The sequence below is a fragment of the Notothenia rossii genome (assembly GCF_949606895.1).
Source record: "Notothenia rossii genome assembly, chromosome: 4".
NCBI classification, from domain to species: domain Eukaryota; kingdom Metazoa; phylum Chordata; class Actinopteri; order Perciformes; family Nototheniidae; genus Notothenia; species Notothenia rossii.
Genome location: NC_136902.1, coordinates 82789178 through 82814166, shown reverse-complemented (window position 1 = coordinate 82814166; position 24989 = coordinate 82789178). Strand labels below are relative to the sequence as shown.

Sequence of the window (24989 nt, the reverse complement as noted above, 5' to 3'; positions counted from 1 at the left end):
AAGCTGCAGTATGTAGCTTTGTTACAGCAGTGTCAAGAACAAGGCAGAAAACTCAGAGCAGCGATCAAAGAATTTAAGCTATAAGACTATCTGACATGGAGGGGAGCTTCCTCTTGATCAGATAGTCTCTGCTCCTCTTCCTCTATAACCTTTTTGTCTCATACCCGCTCTTCTCTTTACTCTTGTTCTGTAATTTTTTCCATCTCTCAATGTCAAAACATATACTCTCCTTTTCATATAGTTTCTGCTACAGACAGAAATAGACCTTTGAAGACTCTCAACCTTACAGGATAGTTATGAAACACTAGTGTTGTAGCACTTTTTAAAGGTCTTGGTCTTGTCTCGGAATCAACTGCATTTGTACTCGGTCTTGTCTCGTTCTCGGACCTGTAGGACTGGAGATTTTATGTCAAGACAGGTCAAGAGCACGGCTGTGGCTAGGGATGTGATTGGGTGTAAAACGCCCTGTTTCAAATGCCACCAATAACGTGACTAAACTGACTTACTTTAAAGCACTCAAGAGACTCCAAATCTTTGCGCTCATGCGCCGCAATGTTTGTAAACATGGGACTGGTCTATAACGGTTGTTACCCCCTCACCTCTCCCCACCCTGTTCCCACACACTCAAACAGTCTTTTTATGATGATGTCGGGATATTTTAGATCAAATTGACCATGGTATCTTCCACATTTTATTGTAAGTGTATCGTGTAGTGTTGGATTCACACTAGTCTGGTTCCGGTCTTGATTCGGTCTCGCCCAGCCTTGGCCTTGATTTGGTCTTGGCCTCTTAAAGTCTTGGTCTTGTCTTGGTCTTGCTAAATGACGATCTTGGTCTTGACTTGGTCTTGACTTGGTCTTGACCTCTCAAAGTCTTGGTCTTGACCTCTCAAAGTCTTGGTCTTGACCTCTTAAAGTCTTGGTCTTGTCTTGGTCTTGCTAAACGACGGTCTTGGTCTTGACTTGGTCTTGACTTGGTCTTGACCTCTTAAAGTCTTGGTCTTGACCTCTTAAAGTCTTGGTCTTGTCTTGGTCTTGCTAAATGACGGTCTTGGTCTTGACTTGGTCTTGACTTGGTCTTGACCTCTCAAAGTCTTGGTCTTGACCTCTCAAAGTCTTGATATTGACCTCTTAAAGTCTTGGTCTTCTCTTGGTCTTGCTAAACAACGGTCTTGGTCTTGACTTGGTCTTGACCTCTCAAAGTCTTGGTCTTGACCTCTTAAAGTCTTGGTCTTGTCTTGGTCTTGGTAAACTCCGGTCTTGGTCATGACTTGGTCTCAGTTCAGTTGGTTTTGACTACTACACTATGAAACAAAATATCAGTAGCAAGTGGTGCATGAAGTATTCCAATCTTTAAGTAAAAGAACCAAATAAACCAACAAAAAATACAGACATTAAAAGTAAGAAAGACACAAATGAAAGCTTCTTATTTACAAGTACAGATTATCGTCAAAATGTACTTAAAGTTATCATCCATAAGATTTTTGATTTGCGGACACCTGTGCTTACAGCTGGCAACAGTGAGACTGCAGGAAAATGGCGGACTCCACCACTGAAAAAGCAGCAATGAAAAATTGTAAAACTGGGTTGGACTTCTTGGAAATGTTGAGGATTTTAACTTTAAATTATCAAAAATAAAAATGAAAACAATTTGGAGGAAATATATATCACAATATTAGATGAATACTGGTGCATTTTACTGTAGCTGATCAAGGCTGAGTTTGAATACTGTCATAGGCAGTTTGTTGTTGCAGTATAATGCTTTTCAAAAACTTTTCTTCAAATCTTTTAATTGTTGAAACATTGGATGATTAGACATATTTGAGCTGTGTACAATATTTTTAAAAACTGTCTTACGGGTTTTAGAGGGGAAATGTCTTTTTGTGGAGGTGTGAACAGCTTTCTTGACACCAGAAACGTGACAAGGTGTTACTTGTAAGTAGACTTTTGTATAAGAGGCCCACAAACCAAACATGGTGGGAGCCATGGTGTTAAACAGTGTGGTAAAATGTCAATCTCAAAAGCGACAAGTCACACTTGACAAATAAACATAGGGTATTCAAAAGCTTGGTGTTAACGTCTGTGCTTTTTTGGCGAAATAAATATTGTACGTAACTGAACCTGTATCATGGTACAAGAGCTTACATGAGTCAACCCTTGTGTGGTGTTCATATTTTTGTTACTCAGCCAGTGTTCGTGGGTCTGGTTAAAATACTCAACAGATGTTTACTTAATATTTGCCTTTTACATTTGTTACATGTAAACATTACATTAATGAATTAAATTGCTACTTGTTTTTTTGCCCGCTGACTGGCTGGTCCTGTGGCTCGTCTTTTCTTTGTAACTAGCTGATGCTCAATCTCATCCTCTTCTTCAAAGTCACTGTCAGACTCAGAAGTCTCAGAAATGTGATCTTCACATTCTGAAACCTCTTCATCATCATCAAATGGTTCTCTCTCTTCCAGAATCATTTGCAAGGCCCTCTGAGCAGAGAATCTGTTGGCCATCTTGATCAGCTGTGATAAGGACCCAAACTGGCGAAGCTTTATTTATTGTGTCTTGCCCCAAATTTGCAGCTGGGGTAGAGTGTGAAAAAAATAGAGATTGGTTCCCGCAAGGCATAATGCAGGAATGTGAGAGCAGACAGGTGTGGGTGCTTTAGTTTATCATCAATGTTGCAACCTTGTGCGGGAATGGCAGGGGCAGAAACACAAAAGTCTCACACACTAACACACACACACACACACACACACACACACACACACACACACACACACACACACACACACACACACACACACACACACACACACACACACACACACACACACACACACACACACACACACTCTCACACACACACACACAGGTGCACAGGACCGACAATTTCCACACTTTTGTTAGCCCGAACACCCTGTATGTAATGTAAATGTGTAGGGGGTGGTGGGGTACAGTGGGTGGTCATTGAAAATGTGTTCTGATATATGTTCTTCACAGAAAATGAGCCAAGGCCATTGAGTGTGGGTTTGAAAAAATAATTTATCATATCATTTTTCTTTAGCTAATTAATGAAAACGGATCCCACAGACCCGAATACCATACAAGGGTTAAAGGGGACCTATTGTCTCCATGCTTTATGTTCAAAAAGGTCTTTATTTTTCTCATAGTGCCGGTACTGCAGCACCTCTTTTCCCCCTCTTTCTCAGAGCCCAGTCGGCTCTGATTGGTTAACATTGATTAGGGATGTCACTTTATTACAGAATTAAACATAGGTGTCCAATCGAGGTGTTACATGCAGGGGGCAGTATGTGGGAGAGAAACCCCCTCAGGAGGGACCTTTAAGATTGTAACCTTTGTAGACCATTTACATGCACAAAAACCTACAACACAGTACAAGAAAGGGAATGCCCCCAAAAGCATAATAAGGCCTCTTTACTTTGTTACTTTCTAACACTTTTGACTGCCAACATGACAAGACCACACTTTTCTTCTTAATTTTTATTTATTTTGCAATGTCAATTTTGTTTCAATTAACATTTTCAAGCCGCAAGTAAAGCAAAAATTACAAACTATTTCAATTAAAATCTTATCAAAATATGAAGAGAGTCTGATAAACACTTGACTAAGACATACAGTGCCATTCAGGTCTATAAAGAGCAATATCTTACAGGCGTAGTTAATATAAATGTTGAGTGGAAAGCTATAGCAGCATCATTCAGAGCAAATTACATGAGGGTAATACTTTTCTCTTCTGCAGATGTAAGCTTTTAATGGAGGGGGGGGGGGGGGTTGACCACAGCCCCTTCTATCTTCTTCGGTTCAGCTGATCATACTCGTCTTTCTGGTGAGGTTTCAGACCCTGAGGAAGTAACGGCAGAGTAAAGCATGAGAAGACAAAGACAAAGGTGTCTTTCACCATTTCCTTCAATAACATGTTAATTGACATCATTGCACATTTCAGATTACCTGGTAAAGATCATGGGACGGCCCCCCTCTGGCAGCATTTGGAACAAGATGCTGTCTGTCAGAGCCTGGGGATGAATGTATTGATACTATTAATATAAACAATTATCAAGTGACAAACAGATGTTCATCTAAATCATATCTAAGTTTTGTAATAAGGTGTATTTGTGTCATTTAACAAACTGATATTTTTTGTCATGTAAAGTCAATATACTGCTATCTGTTTGTACCGTTATTGAAGTTATTCATTTGTAAATTCAGGACATTTAGCTTGACAGACAGACAGACAGACAAACAGACAAACAGACAGACAGACAGACAGACAGACAGAAACACACACACACACACACACACACACACACACACACAGACAGACAGACAGACAGACAGACAGACAGACAGACAGACAGACAGACAGACAGACAGACAGACAGACAGACAGACAGACAGACAGACAGACAGACAGACAGACAGACAGACAGACAGACAGACAGACAGACAGACAGACAGACACACACACACACAGACAGACAGACAGACAGACAGACAGACAGACAGACAGACAGTTTACTTTTTTTCTTGACAGAGGTAGTTGGAACAATCTGAGTCTTAGATGCAATGATATAGACTGCCACTCCTATCACGATCGTAGTCACCACGTCTCCAATAGCTAATCCCGTTATTGTGCCCATGTCAAACTCCACGCAGTTGTCACAGGCTGGGCAAACACACAAACAGAAAGAAAAAAAAGATACATTGAAGAGTGATTACTGTCAAGAAATACTGCAAAAACACAGCTGAAGCAGCCATACAAGTAGAAAAGAGGACAGAAAACGTACAAAATGTGATGAAGTACTTACTCCGAAATTTCACATAGATTTTTTCATCACAGACATACTCTCCGGTGTGCTGATCCTTGTATACCAAAGTATTTCCTACTTCGTGGTTATTTTTTGTTAGATTAAAGGTGGCATCACAGGAAATCTTAATCCCATCAGAGAGACTTTCGACTTTTATCTCACCGGCTGTTTAGGAAAAACTGATTTTAATATAATTTTACACATTATGATGCAACCTTATTTAAGTAGGTTTCTTATCTTCATTACAACTGACAGGGGCTGTGGGAGACATTTGGAAAAACACATGAGGTAATTAACTAAATAAAATTGTACTTTTTTAATCTAAAATCTAAATCTGAAAAGTTGCCTACCTGTCAGCGTGCAAAGCAGCAGCAAACATGCAGGTACAACTAAATGACTTTTCATTGTGTGTTCCTCTGAGTTCTGCTGATGACAAAAGGAAATAGTTAGATGTGAGTGAGAGAAAGCATGCAACAGAAAACAGGAACTGCGCCATTTTCTGATCTCCATCATCCATTTTATTCAAATTATTGTAACAAATAACTGATGATAAAAAACAACATATAGGGTGCTACCGCAAGAGATTATTTTTGTTAATCTATAATACAAATGTTGACTTGGCTTAAGTTAATATGACCCAACTACATTGTAAAATGTTTTCCCTATAACATAGACATAGCCTGAAATGAGTTGAAACATACATTATTAGAAATATTAGAAAGCAAATAAATACAGGACATTTGAAAAGAAAAGGTACAGACCTTGAAATAAAGTTGTGCCGTGTCCCTGCTGCCGAAGCATCCAGTTTCTGTCTGTCGAAGTGTGTGTGTGTGTGTGTGTGTGTGTGTGTGTGTGTGTGTGTGTGTGTGTGTGTGTGTGTGTGTGTGTGTGTGTGTGTCAGTGTGTGTAGGAAGTGAGTTTGATTGGTTTATTTTCCGTCTCAGACTTTGTTGACTTCTACATCTGTAGGACTCCATGTCTCTATGAGTTCCAGCATATGCCACAGCATACATTTACTCAAGTACTTCTACCAGGGTTGGAAATAAACAAGTAATGCTTAACCCACCAGCTTAAGAAATTAAGAAGTATACATTATCTATTTTGTTTAGCAGGAGAAAAACAAAAAGTTAGTATTTCTTCTACTCCACCAGAATTCAGAGGGAACATTGTCGTGTTTATACAATAAAAAATGTTTGACATCTGCAATTACTAGTCAATTTACAAACTACAATTTTTATTTAGTTATAAAGATTTATTTTTATCATAAAATGTATAATATAAAAGAATAAACTACTCAAAAAACAATATAGCCTATGGCAAGCTTTAAAAAAGCTCAGAATTGACTAACTGCAACAAAAAACTGCTACCTATATATTATTGCACCAATCTCAATAATCGTATAATATTATATAAAATGATCGGACATGAGACATTTATTAATCATTTTCTGTTATTTGCTTAGACTCACAACCGTGTACTTGTGTCACTCAAGTAGTGCACGACTTTTACTTTACAACCTAAACTTTTACAGCAACTTTCAGTCAAAAATAATGATCTGAATATTGAGTTCATTTCAATTCATTCATTTAAACCATTTTCTATGTTTGGGGAATTTAAAGTTATCACAATTATGGAAACTTGTGATTAATTAAAAAATGTAAGCATCTTCTCAAAGCGGCTTCGACAAGACATCCTGAGTGAGGAGAATAAAGTCACTACCAGCCATATATAAACTGAAATGACAGATCAGTAAACTCTGCTTGCTTCTGGCTTTTGAAGGTTTGTGGAGCAGCTGCATCTGGTAAAACCAAGATACAAACACAAACATGTGTGTTCAGATAAATATTTGAAATCCCTGTTTTTTGTCTGCATGAGACAGACTACGTTCCCTGTTCAGCACAGAAGAAGCAGCAGAGAGAGCAAAGAGATGCTCCCACAACACAACGCTGCTTCCTGTCAGAAGCAAAGCCACAACAACCTGACCTAGAGCAAACACCTGGCGTGCACACACACACACACACACGCACACACACACATGCACACACACACACACACACAAACACACACACACGCACACAAAAAGACATGCATTATTCTTTCTCTTGCACCTGCGAAAGCAACGTGTAATTTTCGTTCTTAACCGAATGCAACCATGCTTTCATTATCACACAACACACACTCATTTCTAGCTCCATATCAAAAACACACATCCCCCTCATCACAAGTCCTCCATGTTTTCCCGCTTGTAAAGCACCTTAGAGCGCCCCCTGGTGAGCCTCAGCAAAACGCCAAGCCTAGCATTTACTTCATACAATATCTTTATTAGACGTCCTCTTTTATACACATATACATATGCATACAAATATACAGTACAGTACATGAAATGTTACATGTCCATATACAAATACATTCTCTATAAATATGTTCCATCTTATTTAGAGATTATTGGTCAGTTTGTAAAATCTCACATACAATATATTATCTCAGGACATTATGGTGTTAGCACAGAACAATTAATGCGTTCAGGGGGGAGGAGGACAGCATGTGGTTACAGGAGGAAACATGTTGAAACATACAGGATATGTATAATTGTATGTAGATTCTAAACTTTGCAATGTTAAGACAACACATCAGAAGGGTAGGGACCAGAGCTCTCGGTTCAGAGAGATTACAACAACATCCAGTTTAGTTTTGTGAAGTTATTAGATAAACTTGAGTAACAGTGTTGGTACGGTATGTGATACACAAAGATAGTTTCTGATGATTGGTTGAAGGACTGGCAGTTGCTATGGGTTTCCTCTTGGACAGCTGCATCGTTAGACGTAGTTATGCATGCATGTAAAGTATTTGTGCGTCTCTGTGTGTGTGTGTGTGTGTGTGTGTGTGTGTGTGTGTGTGTGTGTGTGTGTGTGTGTGTGTGAGGTCAGTCAGAGCCAGATCTCCTCACTGCTTGTGCTGTTCACCTTATAGATGTAGCCCACCATCGGATATCTTGCAAAACCTGGAAATCATGGAGAGAATGGGGAAAGCATTCAGAGTGAGCACAACAAAATAAAAACACTCACCGCTGTGTCTCCACGCAGAATGTGGAGTATTAATGATAAAAAAATGCAACAGCAGTGTTGAGCTGTATTTCCCTGACCTCTGGCGGCGTAGGCTAAAGACAGATCTTCCTCCTCCTCTTCCTCTTTCTTCTTCCCTCCCACACCGTTCTGCTGGGCGGCCTCTCGGGCTTCCATAAGTGCTGGAAGTAGGATGGAGGACACATCAAAATGCAAAAAGAGATACATCGCTGAGTTTGGAGGGATAGTTTTAGGGAAACACGTACTTACTGCAAGATAAATAAAAGGTTTGCTACTACTCTTCTTGGGATTAGTATCGATATCTTAATCTAACTCTGGGCAAGTAAGTGTAATTTACAAAATGTCAAACCATTTAGCAGTGACAGCTTTTATCCAGCCACTAGTGGAACCAAATGTATTCTTCCTCACACCTATATAATCCTCATGCGGTCATTTTAAAAACAAGACAATGTTGTTTGGACTTATTGCATCCTTTGAACATTGAATCTCATTTGTTGTTCCAGGTCACAATCAGATGCATAGCAGGCAACATAAGAATTGTTGAATACATGTTGAATTGAATGCTTGCCTGTAAACAATTTTTTTCTCATGTTTAGCTGAAATCCTATACAATTACTAAGAAACTCTATGAGCTATAACAACAATTTCCCCTATAAGAAAGCTCCATTTTGCCACATCCCTCATAAACAACATGTTTGTGTTGTTGTCTACTTTTTTTTTGCATGCATTGTAAGAGGATGAAGAACTAAGCAATGATTGTAAAGACACCTGGATTATGTGTATTAAGTAGTAGCTATTGATTGAGTGATGTTTTAATTGAGCTAGCTTTCAGACTATTGACCCTATTTTTCAGACTTGTGAGAAATAGACAAAAAACATAGCATAGTACCATCTCATGAGTTCACTGATTTGTTATTATTTGAACAGTAAAACAATTGTAATGTTTCTAAAAAGGTTTTGTCACATAATCCATATCCATGTTGTATTCTACATATACAGATACTTAAAGTGGACCTATCATGCTATATTTGAATAATATAGTGTAGGACCATACCTATATAAGGCATATTTATACTTTTTATTTTTCAAAATACCAAACAGATCATGCATTTTAGCCATTCCTCATTTCACTCAATTGAACACTGTCTTTGCATGGGCTGATTCTGTGAGAACAGCACCACCTACAGGCCTGGCATATGTACTACAGCGTCTCCAGCGCTTTCCAACGGCAATGTCCGTGGCTGTCTCCTCCTGATTGGTGGAGTTGGCCCAATAGCCGTAGCGCCACTTCTGTGACGTCACAGAAGTGTTCAAATCTGAATCAGTCTGTATCAGATCCGTTGCAGCCCCTTTTTAAGAGATTTGGGTATGGAGGAAAATAGAGAGGGTTGTGTTTTCTGACACTTGGTGAGTTCCCTGGAACACCGGGGACACATATTCATGTTTAAAAGACGTACAAAAGTGCATTTTGCATGATAGGTCACCTTTAAATATATTAGTTGTTCCTGATGAGGATGAAGTTTTAACTTACAAAGCAGTAAATATGTACCTTTTCTCAAAGTGTTGAGGTCGTTGAGCTGCATGTTGGAAGGCAGAGACATGTTCTCTCTGGGGATGTTGGTCTTAACTTCTTTCTCTACCTTCAGATTGGCAGACTCACTGTGGCGGAAATATGAAGGAGAGATATACAACTTGGATTAGACGTGATATTGTTCTACAGGATGGACATCAAATATTTATTAGAGCACAAATATGCTTTCATGTGTGTTTTCCTTCCAAATACACTGATGACGCTGACAAAGTAATCATGAGATGAGATGGGAGGATAAGTGTGTAACTTATGGTAAACTATGCTAACCCCTCACTGGCTGTAGTTTCATATTTAGTGTACAGGCCATAGACTAGACATGGGACTCGAGTCGTTGATCTGAAGCAAGTCACAAGTCATTTTCTTCTTTTGCAGGTCATTAGTTGAGGCGAGTCAAATCAAAAGTAAAGGCACTTCCCCCTAAATAAAAAATGTTAGAGGAACATCCAGCCACTTATTTCATCTTTTTCTTTATGGAAGAAAAGCCAAATGCCAAACCACATATTTTGTTTTAATTAAAATTAAGTTGGATTTAAATGGGGGTCAAAAAGAGACAGTGTCTGCAATTACATATCTATTTAGTGGTTTTCCATCCAGTTGGCTTGCTTTGCTCTCCATTCTTATACTTTGATGTTGGTTCACTTCACACACATATCCAATGACAGATTACTTTATTTACCTTTTCTTGGTCATCAAAATCTCCACTGGCTCATCTGTAACACAATACAAGGAAACGCATCATCAGCAACGGACAATGCTCCAGTCACACATTTGTCGACCTCTACAAAAACAAAAACAATCTGATCTTACCAAAGGATTTGCTCTTGTTTTTTTGCATAAGGCAGAGAACAATCAGACTGAGGATGAGGAGCGCCATGAAGGCCATGGCTCCCCCCGTCACTATTCCCAGCATGGGCACCTCCACACGAGACTGCAGGAACTCTGGAGAAAGAAGGAAAGAGCCTTACTGGAATAGTTTGACATTTTGGGGACTATGGGGGGTTATTTGTTCTCTTACAAAGAATATAAATGAAGCTATAGCTAAGGAAACAGTTAGCTTAGGCAAGGCAAGTTTTTTTATATAGCACCTTTCAACACAAGGCAATTCAAAGTGCTTTACAAAAATAATAATAAAACATGAATAACAAAAGGTACATGAATTAAAGTTGCAGTGCAGTGTGAGATACACACATCTGACATGTTTAGGTCTGGCTCTCAATCGTTGCTAACTTTTTAGCAGAAATAGTTTTATTCAACCTCACTTTCTTTCTACTTTCTTTTTTAACTTATCCTTTAGTTATTTCAAGTGTTTCATGCTAAACAAACCTCCCTTTTCAAAAAGGTTAATCTGCAACCCAATATTCCAAATATTCTATGGATCCTGGCCATATTTGTGTAGTATATCAAATGAATTTGCTCCCAGACATTCATGTGGCTTGCTAGTTTGAGACCCCATCTGTAACCCCAATACCCGTAGGGGACTTTAACCATAGCATAGCATAAGACCTTGGTTTCCTTTCCCTTTCCTTTGACTTCACTGACCTGCCAGAGTGAGGTTGCTCTGCACGGTTCCCACACTGTTGCTGACGTTCAGCGAGATATTCCCTGATAGGCTCCCGAGTGAGACCTTCAGCGTGTGATTGGTCAGCCAGGGGTAGCTTCTGGAGTCCAGGATGAGGAAGTCGGAGGTGTTAGCCACCAGCTGGCCTGACTGGTCCATGAAGGTGATGGTGGCAGGCGGGTTGGACCGTACCAAGGCGAAGAGGACCAGGGAGAGCCCGGGGTCTGAGTTCTCACTGTGGGCGTTCAGTCTGAGGATCTCTGGCTGAACTGGGAGATGAAGGTAACAGTAACAACTTTATTCAGCGCATCATCAGAAATGATCTTACAACAATATTTCCCACAGACTCACACTGGACATTGAGTGTGACCGTGGCGTTGTAGCTCTCTCCTGTCGTGGGGTTCGATGCGACACACACCAGCTCTCGGTCCCACTTCTTGGCCCGCAGAGAGAAGGTGCTGTTGAGATGGGTCCTCCGTCTCATGACCTTAGAATCCTCCTGCAGCTTCATCACCAGGCGCCTACGGGTGGGGGGTCGCTCCTTCTGCTGCTCCCCGTTCAGGTACCAGGTGAGCAGAGGAGGGGCTCGGGGATCCCAGCCGTCTGATTGGCAGTTGAACCAGTGAGTCATGTTTTCATGCAGGGTAACAGCCGCCTGGTGCTGCCCGTCAATTTTGAGGGCAGGCTCAATTTTACCTGCGAGAACCAGATCGGTGTTGGATATTTGGATAAAATAGAAAGGTGTTGGAAAAACATGACACATTTACACATTTAAACTTTTATCTGGCCTGATTGGAAAGGGTGTAAAAAGTAATGTATGACTTCATACTGTACTTATAGCAAAAGATTGCTCTGACAAATAGGACAAGTTAAAGGAATAGGTTGAAATGTTGGTAAAATATACTTATTACTGGAAAAGTGTTACATGGACATATTGATACCACACCCAGATCTGAAGGTTAAATATTAAGTTACAACCAGTGTTAGCTTGGCTTGGCTCAAAGTCTTGAAGTATGGGTAAACAGCTGACATGGGTTTGCCTGAATGGAATATTGCATCTAGATTACATACTGTTTCACTTTTCATCTACACAAAAAGTAAAAGAGAAAAACATTTACCGGGGGGTTATCCAGAACAGAGCCAAACTAACTGTTTTCATCTCAATGACCAAACACGATCACCACTCAAATAAGTATCCTTGAGTAATTGTTGGTTGAATTCCAATAAAGTAAACATGCCATCATGTCAGTAAAAGCCTTACCTGTCCATGATAAGGCCAGTGTGTGAAGGAACACGACAGCAGAGCCTGATGCCCACCTTCTCACACACTTCATTCTGGCCCAACGGAGCAGCACACACGCACACACAACTACCTGCAAGGAGGAGAAAGAACATGAGGGCCATTACTTGTCCATATTGGGGTTCCATCGATTATCCTGAATGACCACTCAGAGACGAATATCTCAAAACATAAAAACTATCTACATGGCGTAGTTCCACTGAGGGTGCATGAGGATAAAGGTGTTGGTTTGTGATTTGTGTGTATACCATTTAAAGACAAATAAGTTGGTTATACTTCTTTTAATGCAATGCAATAAAGACACAAAAACATTACACAAGACCTTTCACACAATACCTGTGATATTCCTCTCACTTTTCAATAATTCACTGCCTGGTTAGCTCTGTTTTGCATGCTGGCCTCATCATCACTACAAAACAAATCATCCACAGCCCTGCTTGGGTCGACATTGATTGCAGTGAATGCAGGGAATGAGTAATATGCTTGCTTGCAATCTGGGTCATGTGATATGTGCATTTCAGACGATAGCAGGAACTGAGCCATTAATAAATACATAAATAATCCTTCACGTATGGAGACAACCAAGAATACCCTTTTTCATTATTAAAAAGGTGTTGGAGGTCTTTAACCTCAGGTTAAGGGAGCTGAGATTGCAATGATAATCAATGCATGGGGCTAAACATTACATAGTAGATCTCTACATACTGCACTTGTAAGGCTGCATGCAGGCATTTCATGCAGATGTGCACACTTCAATGCCCTTTACAAAACAAACACAGTATTACCTCAGCCTTTTGTGCAGACGCTGTTGTGATTCAGCCTGCTGGAGCTCCATGTCAGCGGAGGAGGAGAGGAGGGAGAGGGAAGGATGGTGATAACAGCGAAGAGATGAGAGGCAGTCTTTCCTGACTCAGTAGCTTTCCCATTTGCGTACACTCTTACACTCTTACAAACACACGCACACACACACACATACACACACAAGGCTCGATGCAGGGCACAACAGCTCCAGTTGCAGCGTTCACTAGCTGGCAGAGGCTTTCTGACGTAGGCAGTCAGGAAGAGAAAGTGGGAAGGGAGGAGGGGAGGAGAGAGAAGGAGCAAGGAACTTAGGAGATGGAAAGAAGGAGGGAGGGAACGAAAGCAGGGAGAAAGGGAAAGAAGCAGAGGATGAAGAGAGAGAGGCACAGAGGAGAGTGGGCACTGAGTTGGGAGGGAAAAAGAGACGATGTGGGAGAGGAGAGGATGTACAAGCTAGAAGACAAGAGGAGAAGCTCTGTCCAAAACATCAATCTGTAATGATTTACAACACAACATGATGGTGGATTGAGGACAGTTAAGTTTAAAGGGATAAACATTAGTCCCTGTCATCAGGCATGGTAAAGTAACCCCTGATATCCAAAAGCAGACACTTACAGCTCACAGTGTCTGAGATCCATTACTTCCGACTGAAAGCCCTCTGCAGTGCAGCTGCACAGACATGAGCAGCAGCATGCAGAGCACTGCAGCCAAAAGCCAGACAAAAGAAACAAGGTTATTCAGCTTGTCCTGTGGGCCACAGCAAAATTCAGGTATACGTTTCTCTTCAGAAAATAGTCATTTTAGTTTTATCCAATGCCGTCAACAAAAAACTGCTGTACTCCCCTGAAGAAACTCTGTTCTTAAAGGAGCACTTTACCCACAATATAACCATTTGTTTTAAATCACTCACCCCGTGTGACCTTGAATTATTGAAGAAAGGCTTGTTTTTCTTGCATGCTTCCACGGGGGAAAGAGAATCCTAAAAAGTCTTGATGAATTGAAGCAATTGGGGACGAACAGCAAAACGATATGAAGAGAACAGTTTGTAAAGTCTCACAATACTCTGCAGATTAATTCAAGTCTTGTTTCCAGTCGTATATTCATTACTTTCAAACGCATGCATTTTCAATATAACTTTTGCATGAATTTGCATAAAGAGACTCGCATTTGTGCAGGTGTTCTACCAGGCAAGAAAAACAGGATTTTCCTCAAGAATTCAACAACACACAGGGTCATTGAAAAGGGCATTTTGTGAGTAAATCATTGAATTAAGTGGTTTGAAATCAGGTTTCGATAAGAAGGTTTTGCATCTAGCAAGTAGTAGCTTATGTGTAATTGTTCTATGATTTCAATCATTAATTGATGAAGCAGCATGAATGGGCGTTTCTTTGACTATTTATAAGCAAATATGGGCGTTACGTGAAGCCCGCAAAAGCTGCACAGCATTTCGAGTCGATTGTGATTTATAAAGGGAAATCGGCGTAGGAATTCGTGCCGTACGCACTTTCCTCGCCGGTACGCAATGTTTGGTGAATCGGAAAATATCTATACCTATTTTTTGGATTTCTACTACGTAAGCAACCTTCCCACGTGAATCCTACGCACGGCGTTATAAATGAGGCCCCTGATCTCAATGGGAATGGTTAGCGTATCACGCAAAATCGTACGTCTGCGTATCTATTGCACGCATTTCCAATGTGTAAAGTCGTGTCATTTGTACGCAGACTGAAGAGAGTGGGTTGCATTTGAGAGTTAATGCACAATGTAAACAGATACGCTGCTGTCAGGACTGGTTGGTGCCTGACAAACTACGTGGCGTGGGGAAAAAATTAGGGGAAGCCAATAAAGTCCTTTCTTTTGGGGGGGGGGGGGGGGGGGTGGTCAATGTAATAACGTAACAAGATGAGTGCGCCCGGTATCATTTTACACACATTTGTATCATACAGATGCAGGACTTACACACGCCTGTTATCTGACCGACAGGTCCGCACGCACTCTACAGCCGAAACTCTTAATAAGCATTCATTCACAAACTAAATCAGGAGACCTTTAACGTTTTACGCCCGGTTCGCTCCTTTGTTCCTCGCTGTACACAGCTCCAGTTTGGGCACGCATTGGCCTGTCATCAGATTGTATTTGTTGTTGCTGCTGCAGCGGAAGTTTAGTACAATTATTTTTGATTAAATACTCCAAATCTCCATACTCCATAATTGCACTTGCTTCAGTTGCTTGCTACTTTCTAACGGCGGTGAGAGTGGTGCAGTGACGCTATCTATCTTCTATCGATTAGATGTATGATTCGAAAATTATAAAAGTAGGGTAGACATGTGGATATTATCCGACTGAACAAAACGTGCATTTACCTAACAGGTTCGTTTTCCACTGACCTTTTTTCGAGCTATTTTCCAAAATCCTATGGAGAAATCCCATTGCTATTTTGTCGAGGGAAACCGTGCACAGCTTACTTCCGCTTTTCGGGACGCGTCACTGCACCACTAAATTGATGCGATTTGATTGGATTGTGAGGCAAGGGAAGCCAGCCGCCGCTGGCTTCCCTTGGCATGGCCCTGATCAATCATAGGTTGTCAGGGGCATGACGTGAGCCTCATCTGATTGGTCAATCCCTCCATTTTTTTCACCAAGGGAAGCAAATTTCGGCTGGCCTCCTCTCGCAACAGAGAGTGCAATCTACTGTTTCACCATAACATCTAGAGTGGCGCTGTTTCACTCTTTGTCAAATACTCAATGAGAATGGGGGAGAGACGGGCCGGCAGCAACACACATAACAAAGAATTTACGAAACTAAACGAAGTGTTTTTATTTATTTATTAAAATTATAACTACAATCCGAAAAAACAGGGGAAGCCTGGCTTCCCTTGGCCTCCAGGAGAAAACGCCCCTGGACAAACAGGTAACTCCTGCTGCATGTAGCCTATCATTTTCGCTAGGATAAAACTCAAAACATTTGCTACGAAGAATGTAGGCCTACTCACACTTCAGAGGAGCAGTCACAGCAAAAAGAAGCACACATGATCTACATTCATGTTTAAAGGGTTATGTTTACATTATTATCAGAATCAGTAGGTTTATTGCCAGGTAGGTTCACACATACGAGGAATTTGACTTGATGTCATGGTGCAGACATACAATATAAAACAAAAAATCTTTAAGGACACCGTAATACAATAGTTAAATAGCAATACAATAAAGCAGTATGAACATTGTGTGCATTAATGTAATGCAGAGACTACGCGTTGTGGCGGAGGTAAAGTGTCAGTGGGGGGGCCGGGCCTTGTTTAAGAAGCCGGTTGCGGAGGGGAAGAAACTGTTCAGGTGGCGAGAGGTTTTTTGTCCTGGAGCGCAGCCTCCTGCCAGAGGGGAGGGGGGTGAACAGTTTGTGTCCAGGTTGGGAGGGGTCGGCCACTATCTTCCCTGCCCGCCTCAGGGTTCTGGAGGCGTGCAGGTCGTGGAGGGATGGCAGCCGATCACGTTCTCCGCAGAGCGGATGACACGCTGCAGCCTGCCCTTATCCTTGGCTGTGGCTGCAGTGTACCAGATGGTGATGGAGGAGGTGAGGATGGACTCGATGATGGAAGTGTAGAAGTTCACCATCATTGTCTTTGGCAGGTTGAATTTCTTCAGCTGCCTCAGGAAGAACATCATCGGCTGTGCTTTTTTGATGAGGGAGCAGATGTTCTGCTCCCATTTGAGGTCCTGGGCGATGATGGTGCCCAGAAAGCGGAAAGCCTCCACAGCAGTTACTGGGGAGTCACCTTATACAATCTATGGGAGTCACACAGAGTGATGGGGGCGGCTGGGACTGCGTTCTTCCTTTAGTCCACAACCATCTCCACTGTCTTGAGAGCATTGAGCTCCAGGTGGTTGTCCTTACACCAGGTCACCAGATGGTCCATCTCCCAACTGTAGGCAGACTCGTCCCCACCAGAGATGAGTCCGATGAGGGGGTCGTTTGCGAACTTCAGGAGCTTGGCAGACTGGTGACTGGAGGTGCAGCTGTTTGTGTACAGGGAAAAAAGCATAGGGGAAAGAACGCAGCCTTGAGGGGAACCGATATTTTAGCCATTTCCATTTGGTATACAATAAACATGTTGCTGTGATGGAAAATAGTAGGACACCACAAGGAGCTGCCTAAAGTTTTACAACATTTAAAAGAGCGAACAATAAATTGATAAACCTGAAAAGAAAATGTCAGAGTATGTTAGTTGCGAGTCTAGCACACAAATCAATGGCTGTTTCAAAAGGTGTATAAACAGAAGCAAAGCGTTAAAATCGATTAGAAATAAAAACATGACAGGCCTAATACAGTCGTAGTAACTTTTGAAACCGCCCTATAAGCGTTTTTACAAATTACAATCTGTGCCGACTCCTTGTCTGTAGCCGTTTACACAAAGACACAAGTCATGACATTTTTAAATTATTTCTTTATTTATATATATTTATTTATCCATCCATCTCAGTTTGGTTGATATTCTTTTTAATCATTGTTGTTGCACTTTAGTATTTTTGTACTCAACAGAAATTAACATAAAAAACTAAAACGACAAAAATAAAAAGGGACAAAATGAACCGATAGAAAGAAAAAAAAACAATGAACCTAAGAAACAGGAGTAGAGCAGAGCTGGCTTGCTGAGGCTGGGGTGGAGAGAAAAGACGCAGGGGAAGGGGAGGAAGAGTTAAGACAGAAGAAAAAGTGGGGGGGGGGGGAGGGTCAGAGTCATCAGGCAGAAGATAGATGTGTGTGGAGCATTATTACCCCTCTGTCGTCTGCAGTACTTTCCATTCACGCCGTCCCTTCCTGTGTGCCTCTGCTCTTTCCCTTCCCTACTCCGATCTGAAACAACAGCTCTGCTCACAATAGACAACGCAGAGCCTTTGGTCTTACATGTAGAGTTTCTATCCTGCCGTGGGACAAGAGACATGCGAAGTCTTCCATTTCAGACATTTCCTCTCCAACCCTCTCTTCCAGCTCAAACAATGAAAACAGGAGGATGATCTTAAAGAGAAACTAGGGAAAACCCAGATGGAAAGGAAACGGCCTTCTTCTGTCCAATGAGCCACGTTAGAAAAAGAGTTTATTTCAATGTTAACTTCTGTACGCACTCACTTAATAGAGGTTCTGGTTTACCGCTATAGCTAATTCAGTCTGCTCTGAAGGGGAGCGATTGTTGGTAAACAGGAAGTGACAGCGTGCAAATGAAGAGCACAGTCGCTGCATGACACCGTCTACAGCTCTCAGATGTATATAGCATTATGAAAAGTCAACCGTGCAGCCAGCTATTGTGAAACCTGGCCAGTATGAATACGTACAAGTGGAGCTTTATTCTTTGCCCCACAGTCTCTTGCTGGCCCAATATAGACTCAGTATATAGGAGGATAAATAGAAGTCAAACAATAAAATTAAATTTAAAAAAAGGGAGAGGTTCAATCTTCTGCTGTGGTCCCCAGTGTGCTGTAGCCTCTATCTGTGTTCCTCTGCTGTGTCCAAGTCCAAATCAAGCTATTCCTTCCTATGGTCACCGCCGGAAATGTTTCCCGTGTAATGTTTGAAAGGTGTGTCAAGATGTATCCATCTACAGCGAGATCCATAAACTGTTCATGAAACGCAGTCATCAGTTCCTCCCATCTTCCCTTCCAGGGCCGAGACGAGTCAAATAGCTAAAAAAAAAAAAAAAAAAAAGGAGGGAGAGAAGGTCGAGTGATAGTAGTTGTAGTTTCCTCCGCCGAAGTAACGAGGTGAGCCGTGTCCGTAAGGCGTCGTCCAATCAGAAGCCAATGTAATAAAAGATGGCCGGAGGATCACAGAAGATGGGTAGGGCAGCGAGAAAGAGAAGAGGGGTTGTCCATCTCCACTCGGGATGTTTAGGATGATATGTTAGCTATATTACAAGTTATTTCCTTGATTTTTTTTGTTTCTTTTTATTTTTTGAGTGTCAAGTCTCTGTAGCACCCGAACCAACCCAGACCAAAACCTGACCCTGTATAGCCTGCCACAACTACCCCGTTAACAGAAAACAGGCCCAACATCAACAAGAATGACAGTCACAACAACATCGATTGAAATGATACTTTAAAAGCAACACAAAATAATTACTCTCCTCTTATTCAAGTGTCTCGATATAATAATATTAAAACAAATAAGAACAATCTTTTTTACGACACAGAAAGATCACAAGGTCTCTCCGTCCTCTTTTGGCTAAAAATCTCAAAATTCGTTAAAACAAAAAAAGAAAACATTTTTGAAGACATCCAAAAATACAAATGATAAACAATACCAATATAAAAAAAAGCCTCCCCGACATCTAAAAACAAAAAGAAAATTATTTGATACAGAAGTTGCAATAGCTTTCTATACATGGCGTCACTGTACAAGGAAAGGAGCAAATGTCTGGTAAAACTACCCACAATGCAATACACTGTCACTGACATGGGCAAGGAGGATGGAGCAAAGGGCAACCAAAGGTGGGGGAAGTCAGGAGGATTTGAAAAGCGGGGAAACAGGATGACAGAGCGAAGAGGGGGTGGGGGGGGGGCAGACAGAGAGAGGATAGCTTGAACCGAAAGTGCAGAATTACTTAAGTAATCAAAGAACAATGTTGTCTTCCTTGCAACACAGAACTGTTTTCCTTTAATAATAATAATATTCATTATGATAAAAACCTCTTTTACAGAAATAACAATAAGAGTAACAATATTGACCATAATGCCTACATGGACATTAGCCATAGAAATGAAGTTTAAAGGAAAATAAGAAAAAAAAATGAATGCCAGAACAATAAAGGAAAAAAACAATGAGTGCTGGTTTGTCCTGTGCGATGTCACCGAGCTCAGTCTTTGGAGAGAGCCCGACCTAAAGTCGAAAAAAAAAGGGGAGGGGGGGGGTCATCGCCGCCACCGCCGCTGAGACTTCAGCCTGCTCAGGAATGATCTGCTGCGGGACAGCAGGAGGTGGGGGGGGGGGGAGGTGGGGGGGGAGAGCAGACTGAACCTCACCTTTCCCCTCCGCTTCCATCTTCTTCTCAGTCATGCACACACTCACACACATACATACATACATACATACATACACTCACACTATGTGAATACTTTGGGTTTGTGGCAGCAGTGTGTATGGTTCTTTGTGTTGTTTGACTCTTTAAACTATAACTGTATCAATGTGTTGGCCAATGAGGCACATAATGAAGTATGCCAACAGTAAATAGAAGATAAAGGGTGAAAGGGGAGGATTAGGTCCTGGCGGCAGGTGGATGAGGGTGGTGGTGAAGGTCTGTAAGGGGGAGGAGGTGAGGGGGGGGGATGAGTTGAAATAGGGAGGAGTGGAACCCCGATCTGCCCATGATGGGATGTGAAAAGAGGAGACAACCTGCGACAATGGATGCTGGATGTCTGTGCAGAAAATGCTGGCACTTTGACCGACTAATCCCTGGCCCCACCTGTGACCCTCACCCCCACTAATGTCTACACCCACCCACACACACTCCCCCTTCTCTTGCGCGGACTGCCCTCCCGAGGATTGATGGAGACAGACAGATGGACGTAGAGCGCCCCTGTTTGGGCAGAGAACGGTGGTTTGGCGTGATGCTGCTCAACTCAAGTCAACACAACTCAGGATGGCTGATATGGACCGCTGTACACAGGATACACCCCTTCCTAGAGAAAGAGAGGGACATAAGAACAGATCAGCAGCTTTTACAAAATCAAATGAAGGTCATTTTCAAGCATTTTCAAGCTTTTCAGCCCCTGTGTGGCAAATAATATATCTACTCACAGTTCAGTAATGATCACATCATATCTGATTTTCACATTGTATCAGTAGTGGTATGAGTTTTAAAAGTTTGATACGTGAGAGCAGGGTGAAACATCAAAGGCCACCAAGGGCTTTGAACTTAGTATTATGACCTGTATCTGCATTTCCAAAGCTGGCAAGTAAATGTCTTCACAAAGGAAAATGACGAGTTTCTGTTTTTGCTGGGATTCAGTGTTTTAAAATATAACATTAAAACTACTATAATTAATACTTTTCAAAGATCAAAAATGTGTTAGTTAATGATTTGGACGTTTCCTGTGTGGTTACAAATAATTGATAGTGTCAAGTAGTGCCGAAAGGAACCTGTACGAAAGACTTTAGCTGTTATTCTGCTCACTAAGTCTGAATGCAGAGAAACAGCCACAAAGTGACAGCAATTTATATGGGACTGTTTGTAGCCTGTATGTATGTATGTATGTATGTATGTATGTATGTATGTATGTATGTATGTATGTGTGTATGTGTGTATGTGTGTATGTGTGTATGTGTGTATGTGTGTATGTGTGTATGTGTGTGTACCTGTGCTAGACCCCAGCCTGCTCCATGCTGTACTGCAGGTCGGGGGGCTTGTAGCTGAGGAGCATGTCACTGGTGCAGGAGGAGGGGTAGCAGGCTGCCGCAAGGAGCTCCTCTTCCACATTACACTCTGCATGAGAAGAAACATATATTTTACAAATAAGGAGTATACAGGCTGTATTTTGAGGTGGAGGAAAGCACGTCTCCTACTGACCCGACTCTTCCCGCTGGCGCAGTTGCTGGCTTCCTGTCAGAGACGTCTGGCTAAGGATGTCCGACATTCGAGCAGAGCTTAGCGCCTTACCGGCCAACAGGCTCATCCCTGACATAGGCTCCACCTGATCCTGGACAGAAAGTGAAAAACAGGTCAATTCAATTAAATGTTACCAATACTTAACAAGCAGCTTCTGGGAGCTAGGATGACATGGAACCTTTGTTGAAGGATTAGGTATGTTTACAGCAGGGGTGGGGAACCTCTGGCCCCCGGGCCGTATACGGACCGCGAGACCATTTGGATACGGCCCTCGAGGTAATTTATAAACACACGCAAAAAATAAAGAAATTAAAGAAATCTAGACCGCAAAACAATTAAACAAGCGAGAGCCTGTTTTTCTTGGCCCTCGCACAACACGAGCCTAACGTGGTATATGTCTCGTCTGACAGGGGTGTAGAGCTGATTGAGAGCACCGGACCGCCGCTCCGGCACTTCAGAAATGTCAGTACCCATAAGGAGCTGTACACATGCCGCAGTTTCTGCGTGGCTGTGTCTTTAGTTGAAAGCCCAGTGGCGATCTGTTCATCTGTCATACAGTCAATAACTTTGTTTTTATTAGCATCTGGTTAGCTAGCTATGCTAACGAATATAAGAAGCTTTTTCTCCAACCAGTGAGGTAAAGGCACATCTTTATATGATCATTATGGTTATAAAAAAATAAGAGAATAAAGTAAACAGGTATACAATACTAATATGACAGTAAAAAAAAAAGTTGTTATTAATAAACAAAAATACCGTTTGCAAGTGGAGTGATTTGTAAAATATCCATAAAGAAAATCTGCTTCCAGTTCTGTTTCATATGGGTGTTGAGAGATGTATCCATAGATCTCCTAATGTTGCTCTCAAAGTGCACCAGATTGATGCTTTTAACTTCAATATTAAAAAAAAAAAAGTATCATATTATCACACATGTCTTTTGTCAACGCTGCAGGCTTACATGCACAATATCTCATTTTCCGACCACAAGTAATCTGTCAATCAAAACAAGTACAAAAGACAATCTTGAAGTAGCATGGGATCGTAGAATTAGCTTTCCTCGCCACTGTTGCCATCAGCCTTTTCTTCTATGGTTAAAAATAAAGAAGATTCAAAAAGGATATTATAAAATTGTGGCTTGAAACGAGATGAAAAAACGATTTATGACGGTTTCTGGAAGGTGATTCCACAACATTACAGGCGACCACATGAAACAGAAAGCTACCTTGATGAGAAATAAACATTTCTGTCGGATGTAAAGCTGTTTGAAACCTTTGTGATAATGTAAGAACACAACTCGAAAATATAAAAAGTATAACATATAACAAATATAACGTAGGTCTAGACAATTTTATTGCAGCTGTTTCACTCACATAGGCATCGTCACAGGTCTGGATGGTGTGGTGGCGCTGCAGCTGTCCACGGGACCTGTAGGTGTCAGGCTGGGGAGCCCGCGAATAACCAACACCATTATGGTCAGGCACCTCCATGGCCTGCCCCTGGGGCCTGCACTCCACATGTTCAGATTCTGAGAAAAGAGAAAGACACTGATTATACCATGTAATGATTTTTCATTTCGGCGAACAAAAGGTTATTCAGTGTAGACTCCAAGTGGTTGTTTTGACACCTAGTTTCTTGACTTATCACTGAAGAGCCCAAACATGTTTAGTTTTATATAATATCAAATAGAGAATCTCTATATTTGAGAGGCTGACAATTTTGGCATGAAAAACAACTGAGGATTCATTAATTATCAGTTACTTTTCTGTTGGTCCACGTAACGAATGAAAAGTCATTGCTGCAGCTTTAGAGGTCAAACACTGGACTATTCTGTGTTCATAACAAAAAAGTATTTTTGCTCACCTACTTACTCTGATAATACCATTGTGTGATTCTTACTTTCTAATGTTTATCTCTATTAACTGGCTTTCACGTCTTTGCTCGACTTGTTAAAAGTCCTTATTAAGAAGATTTTATGCGATGTTGTTAGTTACAATCTATGAGCACCACCAGTCGGACCTTCATCTTCTGTTGAACTGAGAACTTCCTGATACTGTCTCCCTAACTTCCAGAATGCTCCGTTCCTTATCGCCAAGCTTGACCCCCCCTTTTCTCCTCCCTGTGTTTAAATATGCAACGTGAACTCTATTCTGTCTTCTACTCGGTAGACAGTATGCTCTAAGTACGAACTGAACTTTCTTGTAAAAAATAAAATATGATAAAGACACTTGAATGGTTACATTTCGACATTTGACAAATTCAAAATGCCCAAAACATGTCTTACCTCTAGTTGCTGGAGCGTTCCTTATGTATCCACCCTGGCTGTGTGTAGGGGAGGTGTAGGGGGGGGTGCCTCCTTGGGGCGGCCCCAGGAGCTCATGACCGTCTCCTGCCTTGGCCAGCAGGCCCTCGTGTGGGTGGTGGTAGCTCGCCGGCACCTCGTCCTCCTCCATGCTCTCGGAGTGGGGTAAGCTGGGGCAGGGTGCCTGGGCCGGGTGCTGCTGCGGCTGAACCTCTGGGGGTCGAATCTGGAGCAGGTGGTGGTAGTGTTGGCCCCCAGGGGCCCCCTGCGGTGCCTGCGGCTCCAAGGTCTCACCCTGGCTTAGCTGGCGGAGAAGCAGCATCTCGCCGTACTCTTGAGGGGACCCGCTGGGTGGGCTGGGGGCCGCTTGGCACGGCCGGGGGCTGTGCCTCTTCAGCAGGGCAGCCATGTCCTGGGGGGGGAGCCTGGGGTCGCAGTGGCCTGTTAGAGAGTGGCGGGGGGACAGAAGGCCCTGCAGGGTGGGAGTGATGTGCTGTTGGGGGGGGCGGTAGTCCAAAGGAGTCGGGGAGAGCAGGGCCTGCTGGAGTATCGAGGGGGGGCCGTAACCGCCGGCCCCAACTCCCCCGTAATCCTCCAGGCCGGGGACTGTGAGGGAGGTGCCCTGCAGGTAGTGGCCGTAGGCGGCCCCCCGGGACATGGCGTCGCCAGAGAAGAGGTGGGGGTTAAACTGCGCCTGGTCATAGGCCGATGTGAAGCGGCCAAGGCTGCGACTGTAGAGGAAAAGGCCGAGGACAATTAGCTGAAACATCAACAACCCTCTTTATAAAGTGCAAGTAGGCATTTCTTTATTGGCTTTTAGCTTTCACTAATCAACAGGAAGCCGTCATTAAAGCATGGCACAGCCGAGCAAACACTTGAGCTCAATTTCTGGTGAAAGTATTCGCTGAGAGTTCTAAAGACTTTTTCAAGAAAAGGGCACA

The 24989-nt window shown here is 42.2% G+C and overlaps 3 protein-coding genes across 5 annotated transcripts in view; all 3 read right to left on the bottom strand.

Moving 5' to 3' along the window:
* Nucleotides 1-3482: 3482 nt before the first annotated feature.
* Nucleotides 3483-5656, bottom strand: LOC307036994 (T-cell surface glycoprotein CD3 gamma chain). Its single transcript, XM_079677691.1, has 7 exons — nucleotides 5584-5656; nucleotides 5173-5248; nucleotides 5062-5080; nucleotides 4823-4989; nucleotides 4534-4680; nucleotides 3966-4030; nucleotides 3483-3858 (listed from the first exon to the last, which is right to left on the bottom strand). Exons 2-7 carry the CDS (start codon nucleotides 5225-5227, stop codon nucleotides 3805-3807), a joined length of 507 nt encoding a protein of 168 aa, XP_079533817.1. The 5' UTR covers nucleotides 5228-5248; nucleotides 5584-5656; the 3' UTR covers nucleotides 3483-3804.
* Nucleotides 5657-7122: 1466 nt separating this feature from the next.
* Nucleotides 7123-14995, bottom strand: tmem25 (transmembrane protein 25). The gene is made up of 9 exons (XM_079677112.1): nucleotides 13140-14995; nucleotides 12316-12427; nucleotides 11406-11750; nucleotides 11036-11323; nucleotides 10304-10435; nucleotides 10173-10206; nucleotides 9455-9564; nucleotides 7965-8066; nucleotides 7123-7823 (listed from the first exon to the last, which is right to left on the bottom strand). The coding sequence occupies exons 2-9, from the start codon at nucleotides 12386-12388 to the stop codon at nucleotides 7750-7752; spliced, it is 1158 nt and encodes a 385-aa protein (XP_079533238.1). The 5' UTR covers nucleotides 12389-12427; nucleotides 13140-14995; the 3' UTR covers nucleotides 7123-7749.
* A 2585-nt stretch (nucleotides 14996-17580) lies between these two features.
* Nucleotides 17581-24989, bottom strand: part of sik3 (SIK family kinase 3) — a 34843-nt gene continuing 27434 nt past the window's right edge. For 2 of the 3 annotated variants that reach the window (XM_079676880.1, XM_079676882.1), the window contains 5 exons: nucleotides 24031-24779; nucleotides 23120-23274; nucleotides 21711-21840; nucleotides 21500-21626; nucleotides 17581-20823 (listed from right to left, as the gene is read on the bottom strand). In XM_079676880.1, coding sequence (XP_079533006.1) covers nucleotides 21505-21626; nucleotides 21711-21840; nucleotides 23120-23274; nucleotides 24031-24779 — 1156 coding nt within the window. In that variant the 3' untranslated portion in view covers nucleotides 17581-20823; nucleotides 21500-21504. The remainder of the gene's footprint in view (nucleotides 20824-21499; nucleotides 21627-21710; nucleotides 21841-23119; nucleotides 23275-24030; nucleotides 24780-24989) is intronic. The other variant, XM_079676881.1, reaches the window with a different exon arrangement.